The sequence below is a fragment of the Chrysemys picta genome, chromosome 7 (assembly GCF_011386835.1).
Source record: "Chrysemys picta bellii isolate R12L10 chromosome 7, ASM1138683v2, whole genome shotgun sequence".
In the NCBI taxonomy this organism is placed as follows: domain Eukaryota; kingdom Metazoa; phylum Chordata; order Testudines; family Emydidae; genus Chrysemys; species Chrysemys picta.
In genome coordinates, this window is record NC_088797.1 from 47562998 (window position 1) to 47575083 (window position 12086).

The window sequence follows — 12086 nt, forward strand, 5'->3', positions numbered from 1 at the left end:
AAATAAAAAGAGAAAGGAAACATATACAAGTAACACGAAAATAGACATAAAAGTGCAACTTCAGGCTTTGTACTTCCATATTAGATAAAATCCCTTTTTTAATACAAGTTACTTAGTGCCTTTGAACAGGGGAATGCAAGGAGGACATACCAATTATCATATAGTACTAGCACATAGAATATTGTTTGTGCTAGTACTAGATGCTAATAGGTATGTCCTCCTTCCATTCTTTTCAGTAACTTACAAGCAGTCCAGATTTGTAGACCGCCTCAACTTGTTGATAAGCAATGGGGTGTGTAGAGAGCAGCTGTTAGAAATTTAGCACATGCGAGACAGCTGTAGTACAGATGGCACAGAGTAGTTAAGATGGGAAAGAGAAGGAATGGTCTGGCTTGTAGAGAGTAGCTGTTGTTCTTCTGTAGCTCTTGTGGTCTGTCAGAAGACAGGATACTGGGCTAGATGGATCATTAGCCTTACCCAGTATGACCGTTTGTATGTTCTTATTGGAAGGTGAACAGCATGTAAGAAGTGGTAGGAAAGAAAAGGAGGGAACCATCACAGTTGGCAGAGACTATGTAACATGGCCATTGTCCAGCTGTGGAGATCTTTCTTACTGTGTGTCTGCGTAATACAGTTGGGATATAACAAAAACATTGGATCCAAAGAAATTAGTGGAGGAGCAATTTCCTAGTTACTCTGACAAGACTGGCCTCATAAAAGGATATTCCGTAAATGGGCTTATCTATAATAAATTACCTCCCACGAAGAGATCATTTTACGAACTGACAGTTTCTGGCACAAGAACTCTACTTGAGTGTGCTGATGATATGTGGTGCATATTTGTCATGGTAAATGGTGATGACAACACTGGTTCTTTGCCTTGTATGGAAAAGTTCACTTCCACTCTCCATTGTAAGACACAGAAGGGAATGTGCTGTTTATTCAACCATGGAAAAGGAAAGACCTAGGTCATCCTATTTCTTTGATGCATTAGTCTTTCATTTTCCTGATGTTGCATCCTTATAACAAACGTGTTGTGGAAACCGCCCTCTTGTCATTCAGATGTCTGCCTTTAAATCTTACTTCCTAGTTTCATAAATGTGTTTGCTCAGACTTTCTGCTCATGCTTGGATCACTTGTACCAATCCCATTCATGTATTGTAAGGCCTGCTGCAGAGGCCTCGGCCTCATGTTTAAATTTTCCTAATATATTTGTCCCTGTTGGCCATTGCAAGCTTTTCCTGGAGGAAGTACAAGACTGGGCTGGATTTGAATCAGTTACATGGAGATGAAAGGCTCTGCATCCCATTCCCTAGCCTTTGAACCATCCAGTTCCTTCTTTTACCGAGTTGATAACTTCTTCTCAATAAGATGTATACAGGCAAGCCCTAATTACTGTGCAGTCCTAATATGTTTCAAAGTTGTGATATACTCCAGAGGTAAAAATATTTTGATGCTTCTAAGTCTTCACTGAATTCGAATGCCATTGAAAATAAGATGCCTAATACCAATGGCTGTAATTACACACAGTGCCAGTAGGTACTGCCCACGTTTCTGAAACAGACCTCTGAGTGAGCTTCAGTCCTTAAATAAATGGATCGTATTATACTATTCCACTCCTGGAGCCCCCCACATATCTATGCTGGTATTTCTCAGTCACAGTCTGCTCTTGCTGATCCTCTCCTAGTATTGTCTACCAGTTGTTTCATGTTGCGGACTGTTGTTGTTCACGAAGAGATAGTTGACGTTTTGTCAAACTGATTTCACATGCCACCTTTCTAGAGGTCGTATTGTTGCATTATACTGCTGTAGTGTTTGGTTTCTTGTGCTCCCCACTCTCAGTTGACAGAGTGAAAGACTTAAAATTTTGTCCCCACAGTATTTTTCTTCACTGTAGCTAGGGCCCTTCATTTTCAGTTTTTAATTTATTTTATTTTTCCCGGGAATTTATCAGTGTTTATTACTACAACAACAAAAACAGGTGATAATTGGTGGAAAAAAAACTTTTTTTTTTTTCTGGGTAAATATCAGGGTTTATTTTAGTTGACGGAAGGACAGGAGGAAAAAGTATTCAGTAGATTAATGCTTTGATGAATGGAATTCAGTGTGGTTTGCTGCAGAACTAAAACTTGGAGCCACACTATTTGCACTGCTTACATGCAACTTCATCCTTTTCTCCAGTGTTTGTTTTTTGAAAACTTTCAAAAGTTCTGAAAAGTTCCTTGTTCTGAAATGTATTCTGATTCAGATTTTCCTTTTCTTCCCATTTTAGTGTGTCACATCTTTAAACTGTTATCTACTAACAACTTGAAATGTGTATGTGATGGGCATGAGATTCAGATGCACACACGTGCGTGCCTGTTTGTTTATTGTGTGTATCTTCTAGACCAGGGATCGGCAACCTTTCAGAAGTGCTGTGCTGAGTCTTCATTTATTCACTCTAATTTAAGATTTCGCGTGCTGGTAATACATTTTAAAGTTTTTAGAAGGTCTCTTTCTAGAAGTCTATATTATATAACTAAACTATTGTATGTAAAGTAAACAAGGTTTTCAAAATGTTTAAGAAGCGTCATTTAAAATTAAATTAAAATGCTGATCTTACGCCACCAGCTTGCTCAGCTCGCTGCCAACCTGGAGTTCTGTTCACCTAGACCGGCAGCGGGCTGAGTAGGGCCTGCGGCCAGGACCCCAGACTTGGGGGTGGGTATTTCAGGGGTCAGGGCAGAGGGCTGGGGGAGGGGGTGCAGGGCAGAAGGCTAGGGTGTGTGTGGGGAGGATCAGGGCAAAGGGCTGGGGGGTGTGTTGGGGTGTGGGGGGTTCAGGGCAGAGGGCTGGGTGTGTGTGGGGGTGCTCCCAGCCCCCTGCCCTGAGCGGCTCATGGCAGGGGGCTGGAAGGGATATGCCCTGTTCCACCCCCTTCCCCCAGGCTCCGTCCCTACCTCTCTCTGCCTCCTCTACGGAGCTGTGTGCATGCTGCCGCTCTTCCCCCTCCCACTCGTTAGGGCCATCAGCTGATTGGCCAGGGACGGAGAGGAGGCGGGGCAGGAAAGCACCACGCTGGGGGAAGAAGCGGGGGAGGGGGGAAGCTTGGCTGCCGCAGAACCAAGCTTCTGCCTCCTGCCCCCGCTGGGGGGCTGAATGGGGCTGGGGGCCGGGACCGTGTATGGGGAGCTGCGTGCCATGTTTGGCACGCGTGCCGTAGGTTGCCGACCCCTGTTCTAGACTAATACATATCCTTACTTCAACAGACAGCTTTGCATATACACAGAGACTAATGTATTATCATAATACACCTCTACCCCGATATAACGCGACCCGATATAACACAAATTCTGATATAACGCGGTAAAGCAGTGCTCGGGGAGGGGCGGGGGGGGCTGCGCACTTCGGTGGATCAAAGCAAGTTCAATATAACACGGTTTCACCTATTACGCAGTAAGATTTTTTGGCACCCGAGGACAGCGTTATATCGAGGTAGAGGTGTACATATATATCATGCAATGTATTGTATTTTCCTAATAAAACAATTTTTTAAAATATATTTGAATGATACAAAAGTAGGGTAAAAATCAGCAAAAACTGAATAATACTTTTTGTAAAACCTGGGATTTTTTTCGGTAAAAATCTGTTCAAACTGAAAACCAAGGGGCTTAACTATAGCTGAGTAACAAGAGAAGAAATACATATGCTTTCTACTCCCACCTTTTTTGAGAAAAGGGCCTTTCCGTCTCCTGTGATAACATCACGTCTGAGATGATCAGATGTTCAGTGAATGAGGTTTTTGTTTGTATTATAGTAATTTAAGTCAGTGGATGCTTCATTCCAGTCTATCACCCACAGGCACATTGCTTTCTACAATGATTGAGTTTTTCTGTGAATGGAATCTGACATGGAGAAGGTCTCTGTAGCAAGGTTAGTCATGCATGATCATTAGCTGCGTAGGGTGTCAAACATAGCCGTGAAAGCACTTGTTCCCTCCTGTTACCAGTGTTGTGGTGTGACAGCCCTGCTAGTACAGAGGAGTGACTTTCCTGTGTGTGAAAAGAAGAGGTGAGTGGGATTTCCCCAGCCCCCCCCCCCCCCCCCCCCCGAAGGGATGTACACCCCCCTGAATTTCCCCAGCACCCCCCCAGTTACATGCAGTGTTGTCAATTAGTCTTTGGTTGGACATTTGAATTGAAATTGAAACATTAATACACACTTTAAAAGCATGTACAGTATATGAGAAAATACTTGTGCCTGAGAAAGCATAATGGGTTTGAAAAGTTTGAACAAAGACTAGCTTCCTCATACAGCTGTTATTTATGACAATGTCGGTGCATTTGCATCAGCTATATTGGCCTACCTTATAATTTCAAATTATGATTTCTAAGCAAGGTCTGAATGAGCTTACATGAACACACCTACTCTGCCTAAGTATCCATCAGACAGAGCTGTGCTGCCCAAGTGATCAATTTTGGCTTGTGTTGGGTTACAATGGGCCTCCACTTCAACCCCAAAAAGTGTGCCTCCCTCCACATCGACAGTGGCACCAGGGCGCTGGTCCGGCCGTCACGGTTCCTGATCCAGGGCGAGTCCATGACTTCCCTCGAAGAGGGAGAGGTATACCAACACCTCGGCACACCCATAGGAGTCCGCGTCCGACAGACCCCCAAAGACACCATCGCGGAGATCCTGTGAGACACGGCCCAAATCGACTCCTCCCTGCTCGTCCCTGGCAAAAGATCAACGTCCTCAATACCTTCCTGATCCCCTGCATCTCCTTTGTCCTCAGGGGATCAGCCGTAGCCAAGGTACCCCTGAACAAGGCTGACAGCACTATCAGACAGCTGGTGAAGAAGTGGCTCCACCTTCCCCAGAGGGCCAGCACAGACATCATCTACATTTCCCACAGGCAGGGCGGCGCCAATGTACCTCGGATGGGTGACCTGTGCGACATGGCGGTGATGACCCACACCTTCCGCCTCCTGACATGCCCGGACCCGACGGTGAGGAGCATCGCGCAGGAGGCCGTACAGGGCGTGGTCAGGAAACGCATCGCCAGGGCCCCCTCCGAGCAGGACGTTGTCACTTACCTCAGCAACTCCCTGGAGGCTGAGTTCGGGAGGGGGGGGAGACCTGTCCTCTCTCTGGTCCCACACCTGCAACGCCTCGAGACGCCTGGGTAAGAAGATCAGCTGCTGCTGGAAGTGGTGCGAGGAGCGCTGGGAGCTGGGAATACTGGTGCCACGCGTAAAGAACCCGGACCACACCATCGTCACCCCGACCGCTAGAGCTATGTTGGAAAGGTCCCTGAAAGACGCCATCCGCTGCCACTATGCCGAGAACCTCAAGCGGAAGCTGGACCAGGGCAAGGTGTTCCAGGTGTCCAGCAAGTGGGACACCAGCAACCACTTCCTTCCCGGGGGCAGCTTCACCAGGTTCGCCGACTGGCGGTTCGTCCACAGGGCCCGACTCAACTGCGTTCCCCTCAACGGAGCCATCCGCCACGGCAACCGGGACAAGTTTGCGGCTATACAAACGAGACCCTGCCCCACGTCCTGTGTGGATGCAAACAGCATTCCCCTGGTGGCACAGCCACAACGCCATCCAAAACCGGCTGGTGAAAGCCATCCTGCCGTCCCTGGGGAAGATCACCCTCGACTCCGCCATCCCCAGGACAGACAACAGACTGCGACCCGACATCATCGTGACTGACGCAGAAAAGAAGAAGGTCCTAATTGTAGACGTCACGGTGCCTTTTGAAACCAGTCACCGGCCCTCCACGAAGCCCGAGCATGGAAGGCGTCAAAGTACACCCCGCTGGCCGAGACCCTGGGAGCCCAGGGCTACAAGGTCCAGATACACGCCCTGATTGTGGGAGCCCTGGTCTCGTGGGACCCCCACAACGAGCCGGTTCTGAGAGCATGCGGAGTCGGTGGACGCTACGCCCAGCTCATGAGACAGCTCATGGTGTCCGTCACCATCAGGTGGTCCAGAGACATTTATACAGAACACATCACAGGACACCGCCAATACCACACTGAGTAACTGAGACCGCCGACCAGGGAAATAACCCACTTCCTTCTCTGACGGACCAAGGAACGCACCCCACCCATGTACTTGTCTGCTACACCGATACTGACTTGGACTCCTTGTTCATTCTATGGGTGGCGTACCCGAGCCCACTTATCCACTGACACTTTAAAAACTCTTGCACCCCAATCTGGGTCTATGCCAGTTATGTGATATGTATGTATCTCTTCACCCTTGCAGCCGATACCTGTAATCCCTCACAACCCAAGCCTGACCCCAGATGTACAGTACCTTCCCTCTTAACTTGTGTATATTTAATTTTAAACATTCACTTTAAATGTGGGGGTCATGAAATGTTGTTATCCTTATTGTATGAGTAAAAGGCAGCAGAACTGTACTTAGCCTGCCTGAATGAGGGAGTCTTCCTCAGTGCTTAATTTGTGTGAGGGCTTGCCAGGGCTGAGCCCAGCACCTCTAGGCTAGCAGTTCATAGCCCAGGGATCTTTGGGCTTGCCACATCAGTTATGAAAGTAACAAACTTGCTTAAGCCCCGGCACCTCTTTCATTACAAATTAAGCACTGGTCACCCACAACTGAACTGCACTCCCTAAGCAGGAGGTTTGGATGCTGTATCCTAGTTAAAAGAGAGAGAGAGAGAGAGAGAGAGAGAGGGTGGGACACAGGTGTTTTGCTTGGTGGTGTGGGCTTTACCTAAGAGTCACAGGCACTATTTGACTGCCCCTCTCTCCTGTTTAGAGAGAGAGATGGTGTTGCATCCCTGTCCATCCTTGTTAATAACCACTGATGGACTTAACCTCCATGAATTTATCTAGTTCTTTTTTTAAACCCTGTTATAATTTTGGCCTTCACAACATCCCTGGCAAAATTCCCCATTCCATGGGTGACTGTGTGTTGTGTGAAGAAATACTTAGTTTTGTTTGTTTTAAACTTGCTGCCTATTAATTTCATTGGGTTGAACCCTGGTTCTTGTGTTAAGTGAAGGGGTAAATAATACTTCCTTATTCATTTTCTCCACACCAGTCAAGATTTTATAAGCCTTTGTCATATCTCCCTTAGTTGTCTCTTTCCCAAGCTGAACAGTTCCAGTCTTTTTAATCTCTCCTCATATGGAAGCTGTTCCATGCCCCTACTCATTTTTATTGCTCTTCTCTGCACCTTTTCCAATTTCAATATATCTTTTTTGAGAAGGGTGATCAGAACTGCACATTCAAGATGTGGGCATATCATTGATTTATATAGTAAAATTGGAGGAGCTTGGTTTGCCAGACTGATCAGCTAAGCCAATACTGATAACCTATATGAAAAGGCTGGAAAACACCATGCATCTGGACTGCATCTACATGCCGAAAGCCTTATAAGCCAGTCACTGCCAAAGCCAATTTTAGAAGAACTTAATGAGACTGTTAAGAATGCTGGAGACACAACTCAGTTTATGTGAACCAACATGGCTGTTGCATCATACTTTCTTTTTAAGCAAGAGATACCACACACTGCAAACTGGAGGTCAGTGTTAAGTGCATTGTCACTTGTTAATCCTGAAGTTGGACACTGGTTTCAAACAAGACTGGCAAATGCTCGCTACCTTTCTGGAAAAAACAACTCAGCTGACTCTCTAGAAGCATGCGGTACAACAATGAAAGACTCAGCAACTGAAAAAGTGAAGAACTCCCTCACCATATTCAAAAAATGTGCATACATGGCTAATGAATGCACCAATGCAAATACGCATCAAGTATTACGTCATTGTGTATGTTATCTTGATGTCCGTGATAGGCTAGTAGATACAGTTTAGATGTTCACGTTATAGAAGACACCATCAGCTGCATCTGTGACATCTTAGAAGAGTTAAATGCTTATAAATTGAACCCCAAACAGATGGCTGCTTATGCATTTGATGGAGCTGCAAACTTCTCTGGAAGACATGGTGGATCACAAGCTTTGCTGAGAGAAAAGTGTAACCCTAATCTCTCCTATACACACTGCAGAGGCCATCTACTCCAGCTAGCGCTAGTACAAGCTGCAGAATCTTCATTAAAAGATATAAAGGTAATGGCTTTTTTATACTCTTTTTTTTTTTTTTTTCCCAGCAAGATTCCAAAAGGACTGAACGTCTTGGAAACAAATAGAAGATACACTGGGACTGAAGTTCTAATTAGACAAACCTGGGAAAACCTGCTGGCTTTCTCATGAGCGATTTTTGGCTGTTGTCTTAAAATTACTGCAACTGTTATTACTGGCTTTGGAAAGTATCCAACAAGATAGGACAGATCTAAGTAGTGAGGTTGGTGGGCTACTTTTGTTACTAAGTTCAGAGAAGACTATTGCCATTTTCTCTCTTGTAAGTCTACTGTTGAAACCACTTGAGTCATTAAACAATGCCATCCAGGCATCTGCTACAACAGTAATAGATCTCTGTCCATCAATAGAAGCTACCCTTGGATCAATCAGAAATATCCATTGAAAATGTACTGGAAAAAACAAAGACTTCAGTCCAGAAGTTGACTAATAAAGGTACTTATATTGACTCCATAAGTGACGATGACAAGAAGTGTTTGTTAAGCCAGCTGAAAAAGTACAGACTTGATTCTTACAAATCTACAATAGGGATTTCTGGATTCTACTCCGCCTCCATGTAGCTTTTATAGATACCTGTCTTATAAAACACGTACAGTTGAGTGGAGTGAGGCACTACCAGAATGGGGCTGCCATGTGATCATGACAGAATAGAAAATTTTGAACACAGAGGAATATCATACAACGAACTAATGAAGAATTAACTTCAACTTCTTCTTTATCATCACTAGTGGTTCGACCCAATCTTTGTGCTATGTTTCCTGGGATGAAAGAAGTAGGAATTCATCTTTTGCTACTCCCAGTCACAACAGCTACAATTGAGCATTCTTTTTCCTCATTGAATAGAATTTTGTGTTCTGAAAGAAGTCGCCTTCTGCCTGATCATGAGCATATCATGAAGAACTGGAAGTAACGGACATGCAAGAAGACACCAAAGAGTTGTAAAAAAAATTACAACAAGAAACAAAGAAGGATGTAGATGTTGTTGTGCTTCATAGTAGGCTTGAGTAGCCAACTTTAATTTCTGGGATGATTTTAAAACATGAGTTAAATCTAATAAAATGGTTGTGAAACATTTTTCAGTTTTTATTATGATGCCATACAGCCCACCTTCACCCTTGCAGTCTCAACCCTCATCGGTCCTCACTCTCCCTCCCCCCTCCCCCATATATTCGAACACCCTCTGTAATTTCAATTCCTGGGGAAAACACTAAAGGTCTGTCTCTTACAATCCCCCAAATCTTATTAGTGGCATTTTCATTGTGTTCAGATCCTTTGGGGGTATGGTATAAAACATGTTAATGTAAGGAAAAAATAAACAGGTTACTCTGTTGTCTGTTATTGTGTAAGAAGGTTACAGGTTCCTGAGTGATTTTTTTTTCCAGTCTTCCAGTTTCACTTGCGTGGTCTGTTTTAGGTTAGCAAACATCATGTGAGCAGTTAGCAAAATCACAGATAACAAAACTCTTCCCAAAGCCAAAGACTACTTATTTTCTAATTTCCTCTTTTCCCTTTGCCCTGATCATCTCTGGTGTATAGTTGAGATTCTACAAAAACAACAAGGAGTCTGGTGGCACCTTAAAGACTAACAGATTTATTTGGGCATAAGCTTTCGTGAGGTTTTTACTCACGAAAGCTTATGCCCAAATAAATCTGTTAGTCTTTAAGGCGCCACCAGACTCCTTGTTGTTTTTGTAGATACAGACTAACACGGCTACCCCCTGATAGTTGAGATTCTGTGCATCTCTGGCTGTAGATTTCCTGTTGCCTGTTGGAATTCCCCCTCTGTGGGGCCCCAGTTGAGTTTGAATGGTTATGTAAGGAGTTTTGTTTTATTCTGGTCTGCGCCTCTGCTGCTGTTAGTTGAAATGGATTTCAGGCAGAGTGAATGGGATCAGATCTGAGCAGCGTGCAACTTTGCTGCTCAAGCCACCAGAGAGAGAAGAGACGCCTGCCCGCATACACACACACCTCACTTACATGCTCTTCTTCTGCCTTTTAAAACCTTCCCCTTTCTCAAGAGTGGCTGGGGTTACTGCCTCTGATTTAGCACATGTGCTGATCCCAAGCTAACAGGACAGAACAGTTCTGGTGATTGGTTCCTAGCTATCCAGTGCCTACCTTACGCTGGGCTGTGCAGTTTGAGTGTCTGAGCAAGGGAGGGAGATAGTGACACTTCTACTGAGGCTAGAAACCAGTCATATTTAACCAGTATTAGAACAGTGACCCCACTCAGCCACAGCTGAGTTCTGGAGGATATATGCTCACAGATTCCCACACACCGGTCTTGTGGAACAGAGCACTAAGTGCTATTTACCAAAGTTATTTTCAGGAATATGAAGCACCAGGATTTTACTTAGCCTGTGTTCCGCCCTGGACTACTTTGTCACAGGGCATTTTCCCAGTTACACATTCACAAAGCTAGCAGAGCTTCTTTAGTGCTTACTGTGCTCCTGGCAGAGATAACAAACGGTTGGGAGTGACTAAAAACTTTTGGCCTGAGGACCCTGAGACTAGAATAGCTGAGGAGGCTGATAACTTCTTGCCATATTGACCTGCCTCTAAAACGCTGAACCAGCTACTCGATCACTGACAGAGATCTTGCCTCAGTCAGCAGAGTACAGTGAGCAGCATGTTACTCTTGGATGAGTCTCAGCAGTTTCCAGGTAAGATGCAGGGGTTTTTGTTTTTTTGTCTTTCTTTTACTGCTTTATGGTGACACTATTCATTTTAATACCTCCATGTTGGGATATGGCATTTGATACTTGGAGAGCGCCCCCTAGAAGCGCTCACTTGGGATCCAAGGGAGTTTTGCGAGGCACGGTTTTTGATTTGGCATTTGTCTGACAGTGATGAATTTGGCTCAGTTTTCAGGGCCTTTCAATGCACATATAATTCTGACTGAGCAAATTTAAGAAAAATGTTCCTTGCATAATATTATTTGTTTATTTATTTGCATTACTGGTTTTGTTTGTAAAATTGACGTTTTTAGTAAAGGAAGTAATAAAACCTCCTGTATCTGTCTGACGGGATCACAGCTCTAGTTTCTGCGGCTCTTTGAGTTGTAGGAGTAGTTATTTAGTGAACAAGGATGTCGTATTTTCAGTATCCTCTGTCCTTTTCACTTTTTTGATGCATTTCTTGCTTTTTCCTCTGTTCCTGATGGAGTTCTAAGAACACATGTTAGTGAAATACTTGCTGAGAGTGGATGGTGATAACATATTGAAGCCACTTGCTACTTGTTAAACCCTTGCTGACAACTGCAATACCTCAGGGCCCTGGTCAAGCAATATATGATCTCTCTAGCACCATTCCCTATTTCCTAGCAGTCTCTAATTTATGTCTGGTTGCCGAGAACTGCTCAGCGCTTTTTTTCTTTGTTTTCCCACTCCCATTAAGGGGGATGTGCTAGGGAATATCGACGTATAGTTTGCCTCATTGAGATGGAGCCTCTAAAATTGGTCTCTAATGTGAAGAAGTAACGTTTGAGAGAAACTTCTCTTTTAGCCGTTCACACTTACTAAAACCAAAATGTAGTACAGTATCAGGTGGGCCCTGTATCAAAGATAGAGCTCTTTTCTTCTTACCCCACCGGAAGGATATAGGTTATGGGATCTATTGCTCTATCTCATGAACCTCATTTAAAGGAGACAATGGACTCTTCAGGGTCCACCTTTAAGTTCCCTATCATTCATAGGGCCCCATGTGTGTGGTCCTCGTTTGGAGTAAAAGCAAGCAGTTCAGTATGTGTCTGACCAGTAAACAGCCTCATGAAGTCTTATTAGAATCCATTTTGTTCACTTTATATGCGTTTTATCTGGAACAGTGACTGTGCAGGCAGGATGAGTTAACCAAATCTGGAAGGAAGGGCATGGATAGAAAAGGGAAGGGGATTAAGTTCAGAATGACTTGGATATGCCAGGAATATGGAACATATAAATGATTTATGCAACCCAATGTAGGGTAACAGAGCTTAA

The 12086-nt window shown here is 44.5% G+C and overlaps 1 protein-coding gene across 5 annotated transcripts in view; it reads left to right on the forward strand.

Moving 5' to 3' along the window:
• Nucleotides 1–12086, forward strand: part of RAD54L2 (RAD54 like 2) — a 101885-nt gene that overhangs the window by 46586 nt on the left and 43213 nt on the right. The window contains exon 1 of one of the 5 annotated variants that reach the window (XM_005285281.5): nt 9943–10775. The exons of the other annotated variants lie outside the window; for them this stretch is intronic. Coding sequence (XP_005285338.1) covers nt 10742–10775 — 34 coding nt within the window. The 5' untranslated portion in view covers nt 9943–10741. Of the gene's footprint in view, nt 1–9942; nt 10776–12086 lie in introns of those variants that run through there. 5 annotated transcript variants of the gene reach the window in all.